This window comes from Eurypyga helias, unplaced genomic scaffold (genome assembly GCF_000690775.1).
Source record: "Eurypyga helias isolate BGI_N326 unplaced genomic scaffold, ASM69077v1 scaffold2613, whole genome shotgun sequence".
In the NCBI taxonomy this organism is placed as follows: Eukaryota; Metazoa; Chordata; class Aves; order Eurypygiformes; family Eurypygidae; genus Eurypyga; species Eurypyga helias.
This window is the reverse complement of record NW_010239026.1, coordinates 1-25565: the sequence shown is the minus strand read 5'-3', so window position 1 is coordinate 25565 and position 25565 is coordinate 1. Positions and strand designations below refer to the sequence as shown.

Sequence of the window (25565 nt, the reverse complement as noted above, 5' to 3'; positions counted from 1 at the left end):
TAAGAACGTTGAACCTAACATCATGCAGTCTCAACAACCCTGAAAAGCAGCCTGCTCTTTTCCACCTTTTTTTCTCACACTTCTTTTACTTTTTCTCTCTTTTGCTCTAACAAGTGTATTTGTTTGAAAATCGAGCCACCCAGCCATAATCCACTGCAGTCACTTTGCTTCCATGTTTAGGCTCTTCCCCCAGCTCTTCGTCTTTTTAAATACAAGTGCTTTTGTTTCTGTGTATAGCACTCAGCTATACACAGAACTCAAAAAATAATAAATGACCTGCTGTTTTGTAGCATACTGGTGTGGTTTATAAGAGTGAAAAAAAAAATTTTATCTCTTCCTAGGCCCCAGTTTTCAGCTTCAGAAAATCGTTGTGCGTTACAACTTCAGAGGTGATCAACTCTAACCAAAGTTAGAGTCTTACAGCTTTCAGGAATCTGGGCCAAATGTGCAGAAGGAGTGTGTGGAACAAACTGGCAATGCCCCTGTTTATTCCAACTCTGCTGGCATGAAAGCCCCACTGAACTGCATATTACATTGACTAACAAACTTCAAAAGAAAATCCTGAAATGTGTCTGCCTCATTTCTCAATCAACCAAATTTCACTAGCACCCAGAATATGATTCTATTTGAATATATTTGGGTTGTATTAGAAAGAACAATTTTAGAGAACCTGGTTTGGTTGGAAAGAAGAAAAAGAGGAAAAAAAAGGGAGCAGAAGAGTATTAAAAAGGATAAAATCATTTGACCATCCACTTAATTCCTCATCCTGAACATCTGAATTTCATTGCTTAATTATGCAGAAAAGATGAATTATATATGTATGTGTGTATAAAAAATATATATAAAAATCAGTTCTGCCTTCTGAAGGCCAAGGTCTTTGGCTCTTAACGTGTTTGCTTCCACTAAAGAAAAGTGGCTCAGAGTTGCATCTACTTTTAATTCATTCTTCTCGTGCGGTTCTTGTATATGACATATTTGCAATGTGCCCAATCAGCCTCAATTAAGACATTACAGTTTAATTGAGCACCTGAGTGGAGCTTCCAGTAAAGATAGCAAAGGCAAGGAGAGCGCAAATGTGAGTTGCTTAAACAAAACTCCTTGAAATAGCCTTAGGATCCTTGTAAAAATCCGTCCTTAAACTAGAAGCCAACAGGTATAACTCAGCACTAGCATTTTTCATTCATTTTGTTGGGGGGCTTTTGGGATTACGTTTTGAGGATCTGAAAAAGCTCTTAAAACAGCATTGCCTCTGAGTGAACAGTGAAAGCTCAATAAAGCACTCGAGATTTGCCTATTAGTATTAAACTTTTCAGAATGACAAATGAGAAGCACTAACCATGAAAAGCAGGTTGCCCTGAACTCCTTGTTGGAACCAGCATCGCAAATTTTTCTCAGCTGTGATTTGTCCAACCCAAGAAGATCCACAGTCTGCTTAAATTAGAACTGTGTGATCTGGAACATTACCCACCAAATAAGGGGACACCAGAAACGGAGGCACTTCTGGCCAAGAGCTATGGAAAAAAACAGATAGAATTTGAGGAGGGGAAAGGCAGCTATCATGCAGGATATTTGGCATTTTGAAAAAGGAAAGGCTACGTGCTTCGAATTTCATTCCCAAACGGTGTGTGTGAAGCCTTTAAAAATAAAAAAACCCAGGCAAGTGTTGTGATAGACAGAATGAGTTTACGCTGCTTGTCGAAAGAGCAGTCTGCTGTATCAGTCCCGCAGCCCAATTAAATTGGACTGTACAGCACCAGTACAACAGTGGCTTCAGAGTGGGTGCTCTAATGAGACATTCTGGCAGGGAGCTCCATTAACCTGGGCTTACTGTCATTGGAATTGTCTCCTCGGCAAACATACTCACCAGCGTTACCCCCAAAGTATACACACAAGTTTTATCAGCAGAAAAGTATTGCACAGGAGTTTCAGAAGGGAAACAGCCGATGGGCAGTTACTGTGATGAAGGGACACAGAATGGACAGTTTGAGGAAAAAAGACTTTTACACAGTGAAAGCAAAAATATGTATTGTTTCAGTTTTCTCACGTAGGATTTTCAAAACTAGAAACAATAATTTTTATATGTAACAACTGAATTAATTGAACAGAAACTTCTCTGATTTAATAAACGTAAGCAGCAGCTGATCCAAAGTCCATTGCCGTCACCCCATGGGAGACACCTATTCCGGGAAACTTCAGTGAGGCCTGCATTAAGCAGCTGTTCCTCTTCCTTAAGCAGTAACTGGTAGTGCCTTCAGCACTTTGCTGACGTCAGGGCTGCTACTGTATTTTCGCAATGAAAAAACTATTTCACATTTCAGTTAATTTACTGGTTAGACTTTAACAGCTCAGTGATTCATTTTTCTTAGAAGAATTAAGAAAACAAGATAAATTTCCCTCACCCAGTCCTATTGTTTATTAGCTTATTTTATGATCAGATGAGAACTGACACAAGACCTTTTACTGTCATTTTTGTTCCCTTGGAGAAGTAACTGAGTTGGTCAAAGATTTTCTTACTTAATCATCCTTCTGATCCCAAAGCATCATGAAAAATGTGTTTTCTTTTCTGTCCTTAACCAACCATCACTTCTTTTTTTTTTTTTTCCCCTGTAATACAGCCCTTCTTGCTTTCCTCTGTCCCTGTGTATTACTCGCATTGAGTCACCATGAAGGCTCGCTTGTATTTCAAGGCATGACTTGATGAGCACTTTAAAGAAAAGGTCCGTTATGGAAGGGGTTGGTACCCATCACAAGTTTCTAAATGCTCTTGTTTTCCCTCAGTTGTGATGACATACATGAGCAATCTGACATTTCTGTCACAATTACACTGTTACCTACATCAGCAATATAATTAGGGGACTTATTTCATGGAAGAAGCTTGTATGTGCAATGTGAAGTTACAGTCTTACTCAACACGGCAGAGTTTGTGTGTGTTGCACAGGTGTGTGGTACACGAAGGAGATCAGATGCTCAAATCCCCGTGTCTTGCAGTTCAAGTAGACATTAGAGCTTCCTGGCAAATAGAGGAAAAGGAAAAATCAGAGAAGTTGCCGATGTTTTGGCTGCACTTACAAATGGGACTGATGTGGTGGCATTCCCAGTTAAACCCAAGGTTTTTTACGGCTGCGTAAGCCGATTGGAAGTTAATGCGGTATGATTGACTCATTGTGCTCACAAGCCTTCTAATGCATCATATTAACAGAGGGGAATATCCACAAAAGGACTAGAAACAAGAGTATGAAATTTGGTAATTGCATGCTTGCCATCCTCAAGGATCCCAGAGCATTAAGCTGGTACTGTAGAGGATGTTCCAGCATTCCTGAATTACAGCAAATACAGCAGCCTAGTCACCTCTGCAGGCTAGACTAAAGAAGAGTAAGGGGAAAACCAAGTAAGTCATGAGCTGCTTCTGCTTGCGTCTCCTCTCCGAGAGATCGTTAAGTGTTGAGGTAGGGTATGAATTGGCAGCAGGTGGGGCACTTGGCACTGGTCACCTTTCTAGGCAGCTCTCGGGGGACATGCCAGCAAAGTTTATGTGCCTGATTTGGGTTCTCTGAGTCATTTTCTGAAGGTGCCTTATTCCCTCTGAAAGAAAAAAGCTATTAGGCTCTTAAATGGAGCCCCTCTTAAAAGAGACTCTCCATATTTACATGTCTGAAGTAGTTCCAGGGAGAGCGTGTGCACTCTGCTTTCACAGAAAACTAATTTTTCTCACATTATCAGATATGCTTAGGGAGGGATTCTGCTTATCACATGTGAAAAAGCCCAAGATAATGACTTGCGTCCAACTAGCAGCTGGGAAGAGCTGCATCCTAAGAGTTTAAAGTGGGAAGGAGGTATTGACCTGTGGAACTACTTGCTTCCTTGCCTTGACGAGAGAAAGGGAGCCTACGCAGATCGCTTACGCTGAGTACCAAGCTAAGCGAGATGAGCATTCCTCCAGGCTTTCCTCTGTGGGGATCTAGTAAAAAGCAGCTACTGAAGCTACCATTTGTATTTTAGAGAGTGAAACTGCATCTCAGTGCACCCTCAGGTGAGCACTAAATAATTACCTTGCTTATACTTTCATAATAACACAAATTCTTGCAGCACTGGGTGATGTTCAGCTAGTCGCTTCGTCTCAGGATCTCAGTTTCACTGTCTCTAAATTGGGGAGAGCAATACATATCTCATGTTACAACTAGAAAAAAACCAGCAAATGCTTTAGATAGCCTAGGTCTCAGCTTGTTTTGTACCATGTGTTTGCAGCCACAAACACAGAATTTGGAGCAACTCTTACAAATTATTATACTCGAAAGTAATAGAAGATAGAGTGGGATTCCTTGTCAGTAAGAGAAACTGTCTAGATAGGCTGGATCGAATCCAGTAATTAGTTGATGATGGGTTTCTGTGCACTGATTATGTAATTCAGTTACTGTGTATCAAGCACAGAAGCCTCTCCTCCTTGCTATTTTCCTTGCCAGGCCTAAGACAGAAGAAGATGATGAGGTAAGGAGGGAATCGGTTATATTTCCATTCCTAGCCTTGATAAAACTGAAATGTTAAGATACTACCATTGTACAGTGTGTAGATGGGGAATAAGTCTGCATACTCATTCACCTGGCTTTTGTGTTTTAAGGTCAATGCTTTTCTTTCTTGTAAGGAATTAGTACATAAAATCATCACATATGTTTAGGGAGGTGGTTTATTAATGTAAACATTAGGTGATGCCAGCCTAGAACCAGACATTCTAATTCAGTCAGGATCAGCTATCGTTCCATCCTCCCTGTCATGAAACCTGAAAATAATGTTTACTGTATTGATGCTTTTGTATTAGATTTTCAAAACTCAAATCATGCTAACACAGAAGATCCAGCAGCTGTTTTAAAAAGGGCAGTGTTCCAAAGGGAAAGTAAACTACCCAGCAGACCTGTTTTAAAGGCAGATTTATTTTAAAGGCAGAGCGAACTAACTCACCCAAAGAACGGGAGCGTGTCCTCAGCACCATCCTCGAATTGTCTGGACTCAAGCCACAAGTCTCACAGCATGGTGTAAAGCCACGCAGATACACTTGCTCAGTTTGGAGTGCAGTCCAGCCATGGCAGCCCCGAACTGGCCCAGCTTGCCTCATGCACACGTGCTCAGAGCTGCCCTGGACCTCTGCTTCCAGAGCCAGTGCTGCCGGGCAAGGTGGTGGCTGCAGGGAGGTCACTGAGCGCTCGTGCAAGGCCTTTCTGGACATGAACTGCTCCACTGAAATAGCCACTCTGCACCACTGCCCCTCCCCATCCCTTGAACATCGTATGTGTGGGGGTCTCTCAGCTACGCACGTTCCCGTTTGTCGAAATTGTCTCCATAGAAATAACCCACTGACAGACGTGGGGCTGCAAGACTTCCTTTGTTTAGTGAAAGGGTTTTGAGTCTCAAATGAATGATGCAATACTTGTTCCATCAAAGCAAAGACTGTCTGAGTAATTACCCAAGTTGATGTAAGATCTACTGTCAGGGGAATTATATAGGAGTATTTGACAACGTAAGTGACAAAAACCACAGGAGCATGATCTGATAAGAAAACAGATTTTACCATACCACCCATGGGAGTAGTACAGAATTAAAAATATTTTTTCTAGCCTCAAGTCTAATTCAACTCATCTGGGGAAATGTGAAATTAGAAATAGGCTAGGATGTCTCCAGACATCAACAAATCCCGCGTCTCTGCATGTTTTTTCCCCTCCACAGGGCAAGTTCACATTCCAAGATCTGCTACTGAGCCTTATATACCTAATCAGGTCTTATTGTTTCTAGTATCTTGCCATCAAAGTTGCCTCTAAAAAGTAAAGTGAAGAGACAGCAAAACAAGCAATTTGAAGACTGCTAGGCAGTCTCCTGGGACCTAAGTCTCACTTGACGTGTATCACTTAAAAGAAATGTTGTGTAGTGTGGAAGAACATTCTTACAGTTAGCCTGAGGAACTAGCTTGGCAACAATAAAAAGCTGCAGTTATAGAGACTCATTTCTCTCTCTCTGCCTTCTAGGTGAAACAACTGAGGCTTCTTACAGTGCTGAGAGTTTTAGTAAAAAATCATGCAATGGAGAGCGGCTCAGCAAGGAGGATGATAACATTCTCCATAACTTTATAAAGTTTTTAGAAGGCTTTGGCAAAGCAAAATGACATTTGGAAGGCAGAGTCCGCCAGAGAAAATAACTTTTTTAATGGTATGCAAGAGATATTTTTAGGAAAAACATACCCTAAAAAAACTGGAAGCTGTTATCTGCTGATACAGTTCTGCTTCTAGCACTAATGGACTTGGTCGTTTTAGTACTGTGCCACCAAATCCCATTCTGACTAGCCCTCCAGCTGGTGTAAAAGTGTATTTATGGGGATGGGTAGGTGGCGACTTTTCAACGCAAATATCTTTCAGCACAGTGTTTTAAAAGAGTATTTGGATATTGGTGAGGGACAGAAAGTCTTTGGCATGGTGTGGCAGGCTGTGTGGCATTTAAAATACATGGAGCACACGGCTAGCAGGAGAGTAGTTTGGATGTGGGTCTGAGAAGATGCAGAGGAAGTGAAAAGCTGTAGCTACAGAGGGAAGTCAAGGACTTGAAGCATCACTGGCACGTAGGTGCAGTTCTAGTGCTTGTGGCACAGTGTCATGTAACGCTAAATACCCACGTAGCTTACAGCACCGACTGAAGTGTGCCTGTGTGGTTTGTGGAGTGCCAGATGCAGATGTGTGGGCTCGTCTGATTTAAGGTAACACGCTGAGCTGTCCTGTGGCCACAGCTGGAGCGTTGTGCTCACTCAACAGAACACCTTTGGCATTGTAAAGAGGAAGAGCTTTGCCCTTTTTGAGTAGAAAAACTTGATCACTGGAGCAGAAATTCCACATCCCACCATCTCAGCAAGTAATTTCAAATTACAGAGAGGTCCTTGTCTTTTCAGAATGTAGGAGCTGCATAACCACATTACACACTGGCCCAGATGTCACACAGAGTCCTGCAGCTCATTTGCTAGAATCCCCAGAGGAACCGTCCGAAACTGCTCGCGTACGAATGCCCAGAGCAACACAGAGCTGTACCGAGCTAATTTACAGTGAGCCTGCTTGGGCACAGGGTTAGCACAGCTCCTGATGGCCTGGTTACTCCAGGCCATTTCTCAGCAGGGCTGAGTAGCTGAAATAAGCAGGGTGTTGATAAGACCCCACCACATTTGCTCCCAGCCCACCCAGGCTGCTCCCCAGTACGTTCCCATCGCACTGCAGCATGCCTTGCAGACACACCGTGAGCACTAGAATGTCTGTTTGCCTGTGTAAGTGGAGATTACACAAGGATTTAATAGACACCGTGCCTCGTAGGTGTTAGTAGGCAGATCCTTTAGTCTAATAAGAACCAAAAGTACATATTGAATAAAAGTATCGTTTGCTAGTGATTTCCCTGAGTGGAAAATGTTCTGAGCTGTTTTTCAAAGGTTTGACAGATGGAGCTGCTGTGATTTGCAGTGTGGCCCAAAGTGCACTAATGTTTCTGCCATTTGTAACCAGACACTCTTCAGACCTCCATCTTTGGAAATAAAGCTTTAGGTTTCATTTCTTTCTGTGCTGAATTGGAATATTATAATAATACTGTAGGCCAAAATGGAATTCAGAGCACATTAACAGCAACAAATGATAAATACTAGTAAGTTTATGAGATAGAGTAATTGTTGTAATGGTAGAAATTATATTAGTAATAAAAGAAAAAGCTAAAAAATAAATTGAATACAATAAACATTGGATTGACTCAATCAAGATAAGAGCAGTAGGGCAGAGAGGTATTCAGTGAGCTGTTTGTTTTCTGAAGCTGGAAAATATTTTGACTCCAAGAGCAGCATCTGATTAGCAGAGTTAAATGAGATGAATAATGCTCTAATATTTTTGTGAATTGTTTTTCCAGCTGAAACTTGCCTTCCCCATCTATAGCAGTGATATGTTTTGCATAAAATGCTGAAACGACATGCAGGGAAGGATAGGAAATGACTGATCTTTTAGTATGAGAGTTCTGTTCTGAGCAGAATACGTGAGGAGTAAGATACACAGCTGATGGTAGCAGGACTGTGGCAGTAGACCGAAAATATGTTAGTAAACAATTTCTTTTAAGAGGATGCATTTTCTTTTTATATGTACACAGACAGTAATATCCTAATCTACATACTCTTCGAAAAGAGGCAAATTTAATGTCAAATATCTGCAAAAATCATATTGAAATAATTGTCAGGTGTTTATAGTTTGTTCCACAAGCTGTTTTCATCTCCCAAAAGAGATTCACCTCGCCAGCCACTCCTCTGCCAGCTTATTCCTGTGCCTGGCATTACTCCGTCCTAGGCGCCAAATCAGGCGTTTCAACTTGTTACATTCATCCCATTAATCATAGCCCAGTGTTCCAGTCTGTGTAGATCCCTCTGCAAGGCCTCTTGTCCCTCAAGAGAGCGAACAGCACCTCCCAGTTTGGTATCATTGGCGAACTTGCTAACGGTGCGTTCAACTCCTGCATCCAGATCGTTGATAACTACACCAAACAGGACTGGCCCTACACCTGAACCCCGAGGAACACCGCTGGTGACTGGTCACCAGCCAGATGTAGCCCCATCCACTAACAGCCCTTTGAGCTCTGCCCTTCAGCCAGTTCTTCACCCAGCGCACCGTGAACCTGCTTATCTCACACCTAGGTAACTTGACCAGAAGGATGCTGTGAGAGACAGGATCAGAAGCCTTTCTAAAATCCAGAAAAAATACATCCACCGCCTTCCCTTCATCCACTGGGCAGGTGACCTTGTCATAGAAGGATATCAAATTGGTTAAACAGGACTTTCCCTTGTGAGCCTACACTGACGGTGCCTGATGATTGCATTGTAGGGTGGATTTGGGTGGATGAAGAGTAACACAGATGTGGGTGGGAGTGAAAAGATTAAATATGAATCTATGATATTGCTGAGAATTATGAAATTTAAATGTTAATCATGCAGTAGTAGTCTGTGATATTTCTTACAAGAGTGTCTGAACTTGACCAAGACACTGTATCCACAGAAAAGTTACCAGCTTGGGAAGCTTGTTGGTAACACATATACTAAATATAAGAGCTTTTCAGACAATGCCTGACACCAAGGAACAGAAGCCGCTGAGCAGCCAGCACACACTTCCTGATCACTGTTGAAAGACCTGCAGAGTCTTGCTGGTGGCCCCTAATTAGTAAAAATATAGGCTAAGGTTTTTTAAGCTTCATTTCCTAATGGCTGTGCCTAAATTCATATTTAGACACTTCAGCTGCCCAGTTTTCAAAGGTGCTAGAAATCTGTAGCAATTGCTGACGTCTCTGACATTCCCATATTTGGATCCTGTGAAAATCATGGTGTTCATGTAGGTGCTTGAAAAATGGTTTAGATATTCTCCCTCCATCTGAGAGAATTTTGATCTGCAGCATCCTACTTCTGTACATGGGCTCTGTGGGCAGTGTCACGGAACCTCAGCAGGCATCTTCCCCTGAGTTAAAAGGAAGACCAAATACTGTATGTTTTTTAATCTACTCCTACAATGTTACGTTAAGATCATATCATAAGGAAACTCTTTGTACTTTTGTACCAGTTTCTTTATTGCATTTCCTATACTGTTGGCATATGGGCAGCTGGAAAATGCTAACATTCTCACCTGTATAATTTTACAAATTCTTTTATTACTATTACTATTTTATTATTAGTGGAACATTATCCTTTCATGTGTCTGAGAACCACTATTAGAAGCCAGGGTATAAGAGAGTTCAGCATTTATAATACAGCATCTCTAATCCATTGTAAAAACATGGAATATATATTATGACATCATTAGGAACACAGTGATGAAAGCAGAGGCAGCAGAGAAAGCCAAAGAACAGCAGTCACCATGTAGGAGAGATGCATCATGTGGAGAGCTGTAGCCTTTCTGGTTAACAGCTACAGACTGAGTAGCCTGTGCAGGCTCTGCTTGCCCATGGTAGTTTCATCACTTGTAGTGGTGATACTAGCAGGTGAAGTGTCTGGGTATGTAGGGAGTTCAGGTATGAAGACATTTATCTTCTTGTCCTGTTCTACAGGGCAAGTATTAGTGGGTTTTTTCCTCACATGACATAAAAACTACTTGATTGCTCAATTAGGATGTTTGCTAAGTGGAAAGGGATCTAACGTTGATGGCACCCATTAGTGTCACATGCACTGTATTTAGCTCAGCTCTGTCCCTGTGAGTGTTTGCGAACCCACACATCTTCCACCATGGCCAAAAACTTTGATACCAAGTAGGGAATGCTCTGAATTTGGGATTTCAGTTGTCTCCTGCCATTCCTGTGGGAAATAGAGCTGCTTTTGCCTCCGTGTCTTGTTCCTCCAGAAGGTTAAAGCATGGAGTCTGGATGTCAAAGGATAGAAGAATCCAGATTTATGAGTGCGTCATTATATAATTACCACTCATATTTTCTCAGGGACAGAAACTACTTTGTCCATAGGCGCTAGGACACAGGGCACAAACAGAAATATCTCCATAGGCTCCACAGGCTCTGGGTAGCAGAAAATCCCTGAGCTTTTACGCAGGGCAAGCCGATAGAAATGAAATCACAGACAACTCCAATTGATAGCAGAGTCTGGCTTGCTGTTGCTGGTGGCATTAGCATTTGCTAACCTGTGCTAAGCCAATTTTGTGAGACAGTTGGGAGTTTAACAAACCTATTTCAGATTGTATTTTGGAAGCATCTCAAGCATGGGGGAAACTGGTCATGTTCTGTTCATTGCAGCAGATGGTATCCCATTTGGTGTTTGTTAGCTTTGTTTGCAGCTCAATATTTTGTTTCTAGGGGAACTCAGTAAGTTAAATAATTTATCTCTCTAATGCATCAAGAGTCTGATCCAAAGTCTACTGAAGTCAGTGCAAAACATTTGATTAACTACCACATACACTGGATAAAATGCCAGGTCCTGTGTGTTGAAGAGCATTTCAGATGCTCTGTAGTGAGGAGAACAATACAGACCTCTGTCTTTACACAGAGAATTTTCTGCCTGAAGAGAAAAAAAATAAATATTCAAATAGTGACAAAAAGCTGAGCAGTTAAGAGTACAGGACTCTGGAGATCAGGGTGATGTTCAGGTTGGCTGTCCAGATTGCTAAACCTCTCTTGCTATTCAATTCCCCATTTTAAAATAAAGAATATAAATAATACCTTCCAGATGCACTCAGAGTTTAATCCAGTACTGTTACCAGGCTGCTCAGAGGGCTCTGAAGGCCCCATAGCAGTGCTAAGCAAATAATCATTATCACTTAATATTCTCCTCAAGCATTCTTACTGAAGATGGGATCTTGCACTACAAGGGCTACCACAAAGACCAAAAATTCTCTCTGCTGAGGAATTTTCAGAATGTCAGAAGCAAATTCACAGCCTGATCTTCCAAAGAGTTTTGCATGAGCAGAACTATTTCACCTTCAGCGGTCCTGCAGTCCAAACAGGGCTCCTACCAACGTCTGCGCAGGTAGGAAATTTTTATTCCATTCTTACAAGTACTGGAATCCTGAATAACGTAAAATATTGAAGAGACCAACACTTTAAAGATTCCTTTATATTCCAGTAAATACCAAATGCCTGTTCATTTTCAGCAACACTTTCCAAATTATTCATTCACTAATTGGGCCTGGGAACTGCTTTATTCTGTATTTTTATCCAAGGTTCCTGTTTGTATCATCTTTGGTCATTCAGAAAACGAGTGCATGTTAGCTTTGCAGTGCGTCTGCATGAATTCCAGTTGTATTTTAGTCCTCCTAGTGGCCTGTTACATTAACAATATTATAATCTATATTTTAGGCGTAGGAACATGTTCTGTGTTACCAGTATCTCAACAGCAGTTCGCAGTGTTAATACTGCAGTAACACTTCTGTATCGCTACGGTCGATAAATCTTCCAAAATATTTGTCCAACAAATCCATTCATGTGACTGGCTATCACTGCACATACACATTTCTTTATTTGTACACAAGTTGTAGCAAAATCAATACAAAAATACTACACTATTCCGTCACTGCAGGAAGCCCCCTGTGGGAACAGGAGCCTGTCCCGGTGCCTCACATCAGATTTCTTCTTTGACCATTCCTAACAAAGGTTTTCTCACAGGTGAAAGAGGTAAAAAAAGGTTTTCTCTGAAAAAGCCTCCAAAGCCTTGTCAAAATAACACCTCACTTCCTGAGAGGGGACTTCTGTAGCCCAGGTGGACGCAGCGCAAATGTTTACCAGCCTTTTAGGTCCTGTTAGCTGCTTGACCTGAACCTGGCTGGTATCCAGGGAAGGCAGAGGCGGAAAGGCAAAGGTCTGTCCAGCCCACTTGTCCTTGACTCCTTTCTGTTTTGAGGCTGTGCCCGCTAATGCCTCCTGCCACATCCAAGTGGGAGACGTTTTGTATGCCTGGCTGAACTGCAAAGTAGGATCGAGGTTCTCATGACCCAAAACAGATGTACTTGTATCTGAAAGATGAAGCAAACAAATCTAAAACCATCAGTTCACTAAAATTCCCCTCGGATCACAGCCAATGATATGTGTATTAATCAAAACTACTGCTTTAATTTTGTGAGGAGGCAAGTTGAACGCTCCATGAATCTCCTGGCTGCGGGAACTTCCACCTGCATCTCCAGCAGTGGTCTTCTTGATGTCAAGCATTACTCTGCTGAATTCCCAGTGTTTCTTTTTGCTCATCCTGGGCAAAATGATACCATCTACAGTCCATGTTTATGACATGAATTGACTATTCCCTGCTTGTAGCCCTGTCTCTCTCATTTCCTTTTGGATTAATCCACACCACTGCTGAGTCACAGCCCCGAACTGTATCCTTGACTTGTCTGGTAAACATAGATTAGTTGCAATCTATATTTTTTCCATCAAGATGTATTTTAGTCCACTGATTAAATCATTGAATCTAATCTTAGCCTATTTCTGTTCTCGGTGGTGTCACCGTCAGCACAGGCATACTGCTTTCTCCTGGTAACCGAGGGCTGTTGGCACATGCCCCAAACTCCCCAGTACCAGGCATGCTGCGGCGTTTGAACACACCAGGTACTCCATAAATCCAGCGAGAAGGCCCGTTCCTTGACGCCAGTCTCATGTGAGACGAGCGAGAGGGCTGAGTGAAGAAGCACGATTGTTACAGTTCCATGGGTCTGGTTTCTGATGGATGCGGGCAGGATGGCTTGTGTGTTCTCTGTACGTGAAGTGGGTGTTTTAAGAGCGTGAATGGGTGGCCCCAGTAGTGGTAATGGTCAAACAGATCTGCAGCAACTGTGGTGGTGAGATCGGGGAAGGAAACAAAGAGGACATGATACCAGGAGCATGTCAGTGGGATACGGACAGCACAGGAATCACAGCAGTGGAGTAATAGGTCAAAGGGGAAGTAGAAAATCTTTGTAACGTAACTGATAGATAACACTGAAATGAGGCTTTGCAAATATAGACACAGCCAAGAATTCTGCTCAGCTGGTCTCTGAGGTGCCTTACTTGCCTCAGATCATACCACCTTGCTTCCCAGTTCTGCCATTTTGGGCTCATTTCTTCATCCTTCCTTGTACAAATTCTGGGGAAGTAGTTCTTGCTCTCCTCATGGGTTATATCACATCCTGCCACGTGCTGTGGTCTTTGCTCCTTTCCTGTCTCCGTTTATTCCCTTGTTCAGCAGATGTTCTGTGGTATTGTCCTCCCCAGGCTGCAGCTGTAGCACCTCGCAGTGGACGTCTGCTGTGTGAGAATAAGCCCAGACTCGGGTCACGGAATGCTTCCCTGAGCCAGCAGCACGTGGCACTGGGCACATTCCTGGAGCCGCATGTGCGAGGAGGTCACTAACCCTCCTGTCCTCTTCGGCACCTTCAGTGGGGAAGCCATGCAGGCACACACCTGCAGCTCCCCATGCTCCCATAGGGAATCCGGGAGCTGCTGCTGACAGGCCTGAGTTGGCAAACACAAGCTCAAGCACCTCTGAAACTCAGCCATGAATTTCTCAGCTTTTAAATTACATTTTTTACTTGATTATCTTCCAAGAGGGTTTTTTTTTAATTCTTGATTAATTTTTGGTTGGCTATTTAATACATTGTTTGGTTAACTAATTCATGTGGCTGTTTATAATTATTGCCTTCTATAAAATCATCTTAATAGAAGGTTGGTTGTTGGGCTTTTTTTGTTGTCTTTCCAGTAGAATAACAAGTTATTTTATTATTCAAACAAGGCTTACTTCCTGCTGTTTTCAATAAGATTTTTAATAAATATGTAAATTTAAAAATTAATTTACTGCATACGTTTGGCAGCATGATTCTTGAACTGACAAAAGTTTGATGGATTGTAAAATTATCCTCCATAAAAATCATCAGTCATAGTAAACAGAATTTATCAACCTCTGGTAATTTTACAGCTTTTTCTTCATCTTATCTTCTGTTAGGGACTCACTTAAAATTGATTATAATATAGTATGTTTCTAGAACTGTAATTCATTCACAGATTAATTAGATTTTAGGTTAATATCCCATCATGGTATAGGACATGAGCCAACAGTGTTTTCCAGTTGTTACAGAAGCGCAGTAGAGAAACCTTGATTACTGTTCCCATGTGGTTTATCCGCCAAGACTAATCACTAATCAAATTCAAACGACATAAAATGGAACATCCTTCATAGCATTTATTTTCTAGCTGAGTGATACTATGGGCTCTTTATTGATACAACTGGGTGTACTGAAATGAACTAAAAATTGCAAGAGAGGATTTCTCCCTCTACTTTAATTTGGTTCTGCAGTCTATAACTGAAACTCTTGCTTGGATTTCTGTGCGTGTTGTGCCTCTGTCCCTCAAAATATTCTGTGCTACGGCAAAGATAAATTGTTTGCATAAATTTATAAAGTGCGTGTAAACAACGGTACTGTCACGTAGGATTTGATGGCAGATGAACATAAACATAGGTTTCCATTCTGCAGTTCATGCTTTGCTTGAATCAGTACAGAAAACTGTGCAGATCATAATGTCAGCTGAAGAGGTGGCAAGTGCAGTCATGTAACCAGCATCATTATTTGCATCTACCCCGTCCCAGTTCTCTCTGATGACCGAGGAACTGCTGTGGTCTCACTGCACGGGGTCAGAAGACAGCACGCAGGTAGTTCAGGCTGCAGCAGGTTTACTGGGAGGCAGCCTGGCCTACAGCCTCCTCCCTTGCTGCCTCCCAGAGCACTTGCCAGTGCCACACGTCCCATGGTTGTCCAGCTGTATCCCCACAGCCTTGGAGAGGGAAGGTGGAATCCCCATCCTTCCGAGGACGGCGCAGCTGGCGGGTCCAGAGACCGGGTGTCACAGAGGGGCAAGAAACGGCAGTGGGTTTGGGTAGACTCATCAGAGGTAAAAAGGCTCTGGTATGTAGAGAGTATCCTGCTTCCAAATGTGAAAACTATCACCTCCTTATTTCTGGTTTGGGAGAGCTCGGGAGGGGTGTCATTCTGATGTGTGTGCACCATGTACGCGAACACGGAGGCTCCCTCCACAGCGGCCAAATGTGCGGTCACACAGAGGTGGACTGATGGCTCTAGAAGCATTGTTTGTCTCTTCCCAGCTGTCCTCCTCGGAGACTAAAAATGAGAAAACTGTTTGCTGTAGAGCTCACTCCTTTGTTTAAATGACCTCTATGAATCATCTTTAAAACGTGTAAGAAGGGACATTCCCTTTCTTTCCTCTGCGGGTCTTCCAGCAGAGATTCTTACACGTTACACCCCTGCAGACAGCACAGCCCTCTCAGTGCATGCAACGAGCCAGTTTTCATAGCTGGGAGAATTATTGTGATGTGGTTGGTTTCTTCGTGCTGCTGATTTGCTCTTGATGCTGCCACATAATATTGCTCCTGCTCTACCTGCTGCTTCCGTCTGTTCGCCCGTAGGTCAGCTGAGGTACCTTGGATGGGCACAGGCTAACCAAGGTGAACCTAGGCCAGTGCTCAAAAGAGAGGATTACCAGTGTGGAAAATCATTACCCGCTACCAATTACCATTTGCAGTACCGTCTTGAAGAGCAATTCCATTTTCCATCAGTCTGCTGGGTGACTGGTGTACAGACATTACAGGCCAGGAACTCAGACATCACTAGAGAGTGAGAGGATGAGTGTCTTTGTAATTACCAAAATAAATAGTCTTGTTCAAAAAAGCCAAAGGTGGAAGATGAAGACAGGTAAGAACACAGCTAGTACTTGGGAAGAGTAGTCTGAGAATAGTTCAGCCATACAGAAAAATTACCCTGATAACTGAAAATTTCAGTGAGATTATATGGTGTATGAGTACGATCCTGCATTTACTGAGTTTGAAAGGAATTTTTTGGTCCAGTCAAATGTGGGATCAAATCTGTCTCTTGAGGTACCGCATTTTGTATTAGATTTAAAAAATCTTTCTTGAACTATACTTTTTTCCCTTTCTTGATTCAGTTCTGAATAAGTTTCCCAATTTAAAAATTCTTTAAAAATCCTCCAGAGGTCTAAGCTAGGGTAAAATTGTAGCCCCTTTTCTATAAACCCCTTCTTTACTGAAAAATGAGCCATACTTTCATCAAGGTAAGGACAACTGCTTTCATTCAGTAGGAAGAACCTCTGTATACATAAATGCTGTGTGGCGAAATACAGTCTGATGGAGACTGAAACAGTGGAGTTACTTAAGACTGCATAGTTCCTGTACCGTTGGGTAGGTTATCGCTGGCAACACAGCCCTCAACATAATTCTGTCATTGAATAGTATTGAGCTTCACATGGTTAAGTCGAGCTCAGTAACTTTGTCAGCAATCTTATCTGTCAGTAGGAATTTTTTTTCACTGCTATTTTCTTCCCATCACTAGAAAATCAGAATAATTTTGTTATCTAACTCCCTCTACAAGTAGAGCTAAAAGGATCTCTGAGAAGTAAAGTGTATCCTGTGCATGTCTTGTTCATTTTCAGTCTATCAGGTTCTAAAAGCTGAGTATCAGCTTCCTTTCTCACCACGGATATTTCTTCCTTAATGCCTTGTGATGAGCCTCTGATTGCAGTAAGCATTGCTTTTAGTGGGTAGATTCCCTCTGTGAGAAGCAAAATCGGTGCTTCCGCCCTTGTGAACAGAGTGAGGCCCTGCTTTACCTTCTGGAGAAAGTACTGGTGTTTAATTGCTTTTCCTTTTAATAAATCCCTCGACGCACTTGCCTGAGCACATGCATTGTGACCTTTTTCCAAGATACCGCCACCTAGAATCGTATTTCCTTACCCCGTTTTAAATAAACTTTGCCTGTGCGCAGCTGGTGCGGCCAGTGGCCGTTCTGGGGCGCTGTGAGAAACCAACCAGACGTGTGGCATTCCGTTCGTGACTGAGCAGAAGGCAAAAAGCTCGATCTACCTGACCTGGAAGTCCTGGTTTATCAAATCATGCAAAAGTTCAAAGAGGGTTGGTATACAGCTAATGAGGTCAAACAGTGTTATCAACATAATAATCATCTACTTTGTAAATTACGAGGATGATATCCTTGGCATTAGAATGCTGAATGTACCTAGTCATCTCATAATTTTATGGAAATTATGCTTTTGAAAGCAAAAGGCTCAATTCACTAAACTATCTTTTTATCTCCTAAACCACACAAGAATTCAAACTATAGACAGCCTAAGTCTGAAGTCCTCAGTCTCCTATTCATTATGCGATAGCTGCTTTGTCCACATCTGCAGTTACGAACCGCACGCAGTTCATGCTAATGAGCTTTATTTCCTCTGAGGTAATTTACTTACAGTTCAGCATCATCAGAAATGCTGTCCTTGCGGTACTAAAACATATCTGTAGGTTGTTATACTCTTAAATACTGTAGGCAAGCTTTGGTTCTGTTGTCGTTTTATTACCCATAATGCCATAAGTAGATGATATGTACCTATGTATATATGGCTTTCCTGTAAGCTGCTGCACACACTAATGGACTTCAAAATACTTCATATCAGTGCATTTTTTCTCAGGAAAAGAAACCGGCACTTAGTGTTTATCTTGAAAATCCGATGGTGTGTCTTTGAGAATGTCATTGTCTGCTACAGCAAAATAATCGTGGGGTTTCTGCTCAAGTAGAACAAAGAAAAGTGATTCATTATTTCAAAAATTATTTTAACTGACAGTCCAGAAAATAGATGAAAGCTTCTGACAATATACAAGGGAGAGCAAGGCTTAACTTATTATTTAAGGTTACACTTTACAGAGAAAGAAGTTCAAACATCACATTTTTAGCTCAGCTGTAATACAGCAGAGGTCATGCAGTTACAGCTTTCACCTTTGTGGTTTCCTGGATGTGACTGTACAACTGTTTTCACTGCAGTGCTACCTGTCCAGCTGACGTTAAATGAGATCTGGAGATTGTTCGCCTTCCACAGAGTCTCTACCCATGCATTCTGTCCTGGCTAGCTGATAGAAAACCAACACCTGGTAGTTCAAAACCAACCCCTTCACGTTCCATCCTTCTACAGCAAACTGGTCGTGCAGCACCACTGCATTCAGTGGGAAGTTACTTCTGATTACCCCGGTCTGTCTCTGATCAGAATACTGCTCTCTATCTCAACACACCTCTTTTACAAGAAGCTGTGAGTGGATTAAAAATGTCCTACTAAATAGGTTATATATGAGCAACTGCAACTGCGTATCCCACCTCGGCCCATCGTGTCATAAATACAGAGCAATTACAGGATTAGAGGATATCTGAACGGGTAAAACTCTGAATGTAAAATAAGAACCAGTGGTATTGTGGGAGCAGGTTTACCTTGAACATACCCAGACAAAGTAACAATTTTTAAAAAGGTAAAACCTACAAAATTGTTTTCCTTCACAATAAAGTTTTTAAATAATAACTAAAACCAAAAGTGAACATATTTTGCATCAGTATGTGGTATGTATCATACTTTGTATACCTATTAGAGATCAGATCTGAAATGAAAGACCTTGAATTATACAATTAAGTATTGATTTTGGTGATCTATATTTAATTCTCATAGCAATTTAGTTGTTTTTATCCAATAGTGGTTTGCAGTTATACTTCACTTGAAGCAGTGCCCTTCTTGCTTTTGTGTTAATCTAAAAACTAAATTGCCCAGTGCATGAGAGACATAAATAAAGTTCATTTTATTCTTGTGTGTAACTGATTCTGAGCCCTTTAAAGCGCTGGTTAACTAAACTTAGACAGCTGGAAAATACATTTATCCTGCAGAATGGTTCATTGCTAATGCTGGGCTGTGGCAAAGGCCAACCTCCAGGCAGTCAGAGCTTCCGCATGTCACCATACAGAAGAAAGGGACTTGCTGCTGCATTCCTTTCTGGATGCCAGCTGAGGGGTCCTTTGTACCTGTGAACCTGCCTGTCCTTCCCTGCTCCTTCCCATTCGACCTGCAGTCTTTGTGCCACTCAGAACAGCTACAGTTGTGACTAGTCCTTGATCACACCGCACTGAAAATGCATTCTCCCACATGTAACCTCTCATTTTTTAAGTTTAAAAAAAAATGTAATGTGATGTATTAATGTAGAAATAACACCTATTTATAATGTATCAGTGTAACTGCAGGCTAGTTTTGTTTTCCTAATTTGCTGTGCTTGAAGTGACATGCCAGATTTTATTATAGCACTAATGGGTTTTAGTTATTCCCTTTAGGATGTTGCCAGCAAGGAAACATTATTCTGATTCATGACTCATGAGTTTATTTCAAAGTGATGTGACTCGTGATGAATGTCTGTATTATGCCAGACAGAGTTTCTCCTCTTCTGACAGCTAGTCACTGCTCTCCGGTGGTGCAAAGCACCTCGTACGGGCTAGCTAAGAAACTCCAGCGGCGCGGAGCGCTCCGCGTACACAGAGTAGAACAACAAACGCTCCCCACACCCTAAGGCTATAACGGTATGGATTTTCCTTACAAAAATATAGTTAGTGTAAGTAAAACAAGCTATACATCGATCTGCTGTAGGATGATGGGACAATGCTTGTACAGAGGCGCTGTGAAAATCACAGTCCTTTTCTGCACTGAGCCTTGTTTGTTTGCTTAGACCAAAACCTGTGGCTACCTCTTTTTATCTTTTCCCTTAAATTAATACTTAGGAAAACATGTAAGTGACCACACCGAATGGAGCAGACACCTTATTTATTCATAGAACAGGTGCAGAACAGTCAGCAGCAAAGCCAACACCTTCGGGCTGAAATGGCTCGAAGTATTACTTCCGAGAAAAACCCTGCCTGCGAGCACGCACATACCATTGGTCCCATCTTAGCTCTTCCCGCAATACGGAACAAAATCACCAAGTCCTTTCTTTCCTGTGGTGATAAAAGCATTCATTATGCAGAATGTCACTACCAGTATAGGAAAGATTTTATTGGAGCTCATGACCTAGAGGTTAGGTGCTCTAAGCTATTACCAAATCTCACCCACTTCTCGTGGATACAAAGCGCATCCCATCTGCTGGCAAATGTTCCTGTCTGCAGGAAAAGCTGTGGCTTACATTAGTGTGACTCAAATGCGTTAATCAACTAATTACTTTAAAATGCATAATACTAACATCTTTGGGCTCACCCTTGTTCTTTGTTTTATCTGTGACTCTCCTCAAGTCGGTAACAAATCGACATGAACGAAACTAAAGACGCTACTTAAACACATACACAATTTATCAAACAAATTCTAATAATAGTTGCTTTGGTTTTGCCTTTTGATTCATCTAGCAGCTGTTGCGACTGCCATGAAAAATGAGAAACTTAATTAAGGATGAATCTAAAGTAGTAATCTTTGGTAGTTTTTTCCAAATTGTATCTATAGTAGCTACAGAAAAAAAATCTTTAAAAATTTGGGGTAACATTTTTTCTGATACACCACGTTTCAAGAAATTATCAATGACTTCTCAGCTCTAGGAATGTACATGATTTTGTTACTGTGGGAGAAAATGATTTTTTGATTATGCAGATTCTTGCATAAATATCTCTGCTTAAAGTGTTCTTTATTTTTGCGCATGGAGCTCAGGATGAGTTTTCTTCCATGTGTCAGGGACTAGAATATCATATTTAAATTTTCTAAACACAAATATATTTTTATTCCATATATGATTTAACAGAAAATTTCACATTTAAGTGCAGCTGTACTAACAAAATCATGAGATAAGATACTATTGTACATACTGTACATCTGCTGAGTACAGTTCTAGCACATTAATATTCCTTACCGAAAGTCCCATCCAGATAACCCCATGTTCCTACCTGATTGTAAAATTAGCAGTAGGAGGCTCTAGCTCCTAGAATAAAACAGTGCCTGAAAGAGTCTGTTGTAGCCAAACAGATTACACCTACATCAGATGAAAAAAACGCAAAGTATTACTTCCCACATCCCATGAGCATTACCTTTGCATACTTGCATAATATGGGTTACAGAAAGGTTACAGAAGGATGTTAACTGGGCATTAAGGCATTTACAGAGGACAACTGTATGTCAAAAAATATCCCTGACTTATTTCTGAATTCTGTCTTTATTTTAGTAATGCATTTTGCTACAACTTTCAGAATTAGTTTTTCCTTTAATTCTTGATGTATCACAGCTGTACTGTTCACTACTTTATCTTTTGCCGTTGGGTTTCACTGACGGGCTTCGTTTCCATTCATTTCAACTTCATTTGATGCAATGATTTCACCTAAAATTTGTAGAGAATACTTTGTTCCCTGCAGTTTCTGTCACATAAACGGTTAGCCTTACATTAAATGACAAACTAGGGGGTGATTAAAGTAAGATTGTAGTCTGGGTTGTGCTTGTAGGGCATAATAAATTATCGATAGTACATACATGCAGAATATACCACTGAATTCACTCCACTCTGTCCTGTGGTTTAAATCTCTCCTTCAGCCAGCCGAAGAGCCTGCTCTGCTTTTGATAATTCATCTGGACCTCTCTGTGCAGCAAATGCTCCAGGTGTCTCTGCACCTCCTGCCCAGGAGTTGAAATTGTTCCCATTTGAATCAATAACATTTTTATCATGGACCTTACTAAGACCAGTATTGACTTCTTGCAGCCCCAAGTCTGTGCTAAGCAGCCACATTCAATTTATCTAAAGCTGTAAAGTGGGAAAAACATACACAAAGAAAAATCATTTAGTCTGTCATATAACAAAGTATTGTAGGTTTAGTACTCTGAAGAGCAAGAAGTGCTAATATGTACGTTATCGATGCCACATCTGACAATTTTCTCATCTGGCCTACAGAGAAGGAAACAACTGTTTCAGTAATACTCTGTAATAATTTAAATGAGGGCAAAGGGAAGAACATTTTAAGCTGAAAGTGTGAATTTCTAATGAAGGGTCCTAATTTTTTGTTTGCTCCCATTACCAAGGGTTTTATTCCTCTGATTCAGAAAACACTGTGATTACAGATATTGAAAACCTTAGTTTTAACTGTCATCTAAAACCAGAATCTAACATAACATCCCCCAAAACCTTTAGAAGATTAATTAGCGAGCCAAACAGAAAATCTTCATCTGTAAGACTTTGGCATCTCCTGTTGCTTTGCTTAAGTTTGTTTGAAACATCTGATAAAAATCCTAACCTAATCCAGGGATTGTTACCTTATTAAATATGACAAGAGCACAACATAAACAGTCGTTGGGCTGGCATTTCGACTTTTTACCTAACTGGCCATAAAAACAAGCAATCAAGTGATGCAACAGTTTGTCTTCCTTGTGCCCAAGATTTCCAAGAATAACCAGCACAGCATGCATGTCATATGGCCTACCTGAAACTTGAATTTTTTTTTAAATACTAATGACCCTTTACAACTGAGTATGTCATGACCCACATCATCCATACATCCGCCCGTGCTGTATCTTCAGGATGGTCAAAATACCATTTCATTTTCTATCCAAACCCCAACAATAAATGCCTTGGCGTGACAGTCATCTGCTGGCGCGGCCTGCACTATCTGATGACAGTACCAAAGTGAGGGATCTCTGCCAGCACATCTCCGTGTTCGGGCACCTTACCTCTCCGACAGGTTGTTGAATGTCGAGTGGAAGACGTTCAGTGTTATCTCATATTCCTGTAATAATATTATCGATAAGAGGAGTTAGTTACACAGATTTTGGAACCCCCGGCATATGAGCAGCAGGTCATTTTTATTGAACTGCTCCTTGGTCAGGTCTCTGATTGAAAATACCAGTTGCTAACAAAGGGATAAAATACCTGGTGTGTGATCCTACTGTGTGCTTTTAATATCATGTGCTAATACATCGTCCAGCGTTCCCGCAGAATTACAGTGCTGCTCCGAGTAGGCCTGGCCAGTATCTGATTGATTCTGGTCTGTGGGGATCGGCCCAGTTCAGTCTAATTTCCTGTCTCGCTCTTTTCTTGTCTATTAGAGGGTTTGGGTTCGTGGAAATCAATAAGCTTACGCATGCAAAATGTGAGGTTATTCTCTGGCAAGTTTCATTTGCGTCTGTAATTTAAGGAAAATGCTGTTTTCTCCTCTGAACATGTCTGTGCACCTGGTGTTTAGCAGACTACCCTACTTAAACCAACACCCGTTTAAACAAACGCCCCAGAGTATTCTTAAAGGGGAGCCTACAGATTACTGCGAGGATTGTGAAGACGCTGAACACATGCACGCCCAGGCTCCGCTACTTGAGGCAGTAACAGAACCATAGCGCTTAGCTGTTTTGTAAAGGGAGTCCTGTTTGTCTCAGCAGAATCACTGAAGTTAGGATTTATCCAAAAATGGACATTAAGGTCCTATTTAATTATAATGGAGATTTAATCATCTAACAATCTATTTCTGTTAACCCTGTGAAGACAGAAATTAATGGTGTACGGTGGAGTAACTTTATTTTTGTAAGAAATATGTTTCTAATATTTCCCTCGCTTATTACAGAAATTGAAAGAAACTGAAGAAACAAAAGAGGATTCCCAGAATAGATTATCTAAAATTTCCCTGGAGTCTCTCAATGAATTTAACAGCAATAACGTACTTTTATTAGAAAAAGAGAAGAACTGTCTGAACAAGGTTGAAGGACAAAAGGAAGAGAATGGAAAAAAAGCAGCAGCTTCCTTGGACAGTTCGGGTAGGCACGACGTGGACAATTTGGAATCCTTGAGCGATTCTCTGTACGACAGCTTCTCCTCTTGCGCCAGCCAAGGCTCCAACGACGTATAGAGACACCTGCCCCTGGGCTGCGACTGCGGCACGGAACAGCACCGAAGGCGAGTGGGGCGTGAGGGGGGAGAGGAGGTGGTGGTTGAAAATTCTCACTCCGCTTCACTGTGCTCACGGCCCGGTGTTCCTGGTGCTATTCCGGGCAGCGGTAAGAACGGCAAGACTGCAGTCGTCGTGAGGCATGAGACTCGACACTGAACACAACCAACGGTTACACAGAATAAAGTCTTAATTTTGCACTTTTGTGAATATTTGTACAGTTGTAAATACCTTGGGAAAATATATTTGTAGGGATAAATGCCAGCAATAAATATGAAATTGGTGCTATGCTCCCGTAATGGCAGATTACTAATTTAAAGAAATTGATGTTAATATTAACAAGAAAAGTTCGTAGATTTTTTTTAAAAAAGGATTTATAATTGTTCTAGTCTTAAAACTGTCTGTAGAAACACTGCGTTACCACAAACCTGAGCCTGCCAAAATGTCTGTAATGACCTTTCTTGGACTCCCTTCTGCAAAACACCTTTTATTTTTTGTTTTTAGTGCAATTCCATACAGGTGTTCTAGGGAAGTGTGCATTTCAGTTACTGCAACAGGTGTCCTGTTTCGAAAGGTGTTTGACCTTTGACGTGGTGAGAAAACAAACAGATTAAAAGGCCCGATAGTGCTGGTATTGACTTCATCAATCATGTGCATAACTGCTTGAAAGATCAGGGTCAAAGTAATTCACTGCTGACACGAACGGGAGGCTCATGCGAATGACGGCTACACAAACCGCCCTTTGCTTCCGGCTGCAGCATCATTCTCCGCTCCCAGCGCCTCTGTGCGCATTTCCCATCCGATTACCACGTTGGGCTGCCTTCCGTGGTCCCCACTGTGTCCGAACGGCACTGGAAAACGCTGAAATGGTTTTTAAAAACCAAAACTCGACTCCTGGTTGTGACAGTTAAAGATGTTGGTGCTAACCAGTCCTAGTTGAAGCGTATCTAGGAGCAGGGGGATTGGCGTGTATGGGGTGTTTTGTTTTTTCTACAAGGGTTGTTTATATGTAAGGGAAAGTCTATTTCAAAGGTTCCGTGTATTTTTTCTAGATGTGAAGTATTTATAACTGCTTTTTGTACAGCAATCTGTAAACTAGATCTATTTGGGATATTTCTAGACTCTACCGTTTCTTTAGCACACGCCTGTTAATCTTTTGAGATATTGTTATGATCAGTGTTAATATTCTGTGCAATTTGTTATATTTTAAGTAATTTCCGCCGTAAACTCGCATCGTCTTTTTCGACTTTTAAGAAATTTTCATTGAAACATCTTTCGTAAATAAAACTTCTCCTGTGTATGCGCGCCTCGGGAGGGGGTTTTGGAAGGGGTCGGCGGGCCAGCCCAAGGGTCAGG

General features: G+C 41.5%; 1 protein-coding gene across 1 annotated transcript in view; it reads left to right on the top strand.

Moving 5' to 3' along the window:
- The window catches only part of NCKAP5 (NCK-associated protein 5), a gene marked incomplete at its 5' end in the record, with an annotated part of 86899 nt that extends 62729 nt beyond the window's left edge, over positions 1–24170 (top strand). The window contains 2 exons of the mRNA XM_010147997.1: positions 6012–6090; positions 23887–24170. Coding sequence (XP_010146299.1) covers positions 6012–6090; positions 23887–24170 — 363 coding nt within the window. The remainder of the gene's footprint in view (positions 1–6011; positions 6091–23886) is intronic.
- Between the last annotated feature and the right edge of the window lie 1395 nt (positions 24171–25565).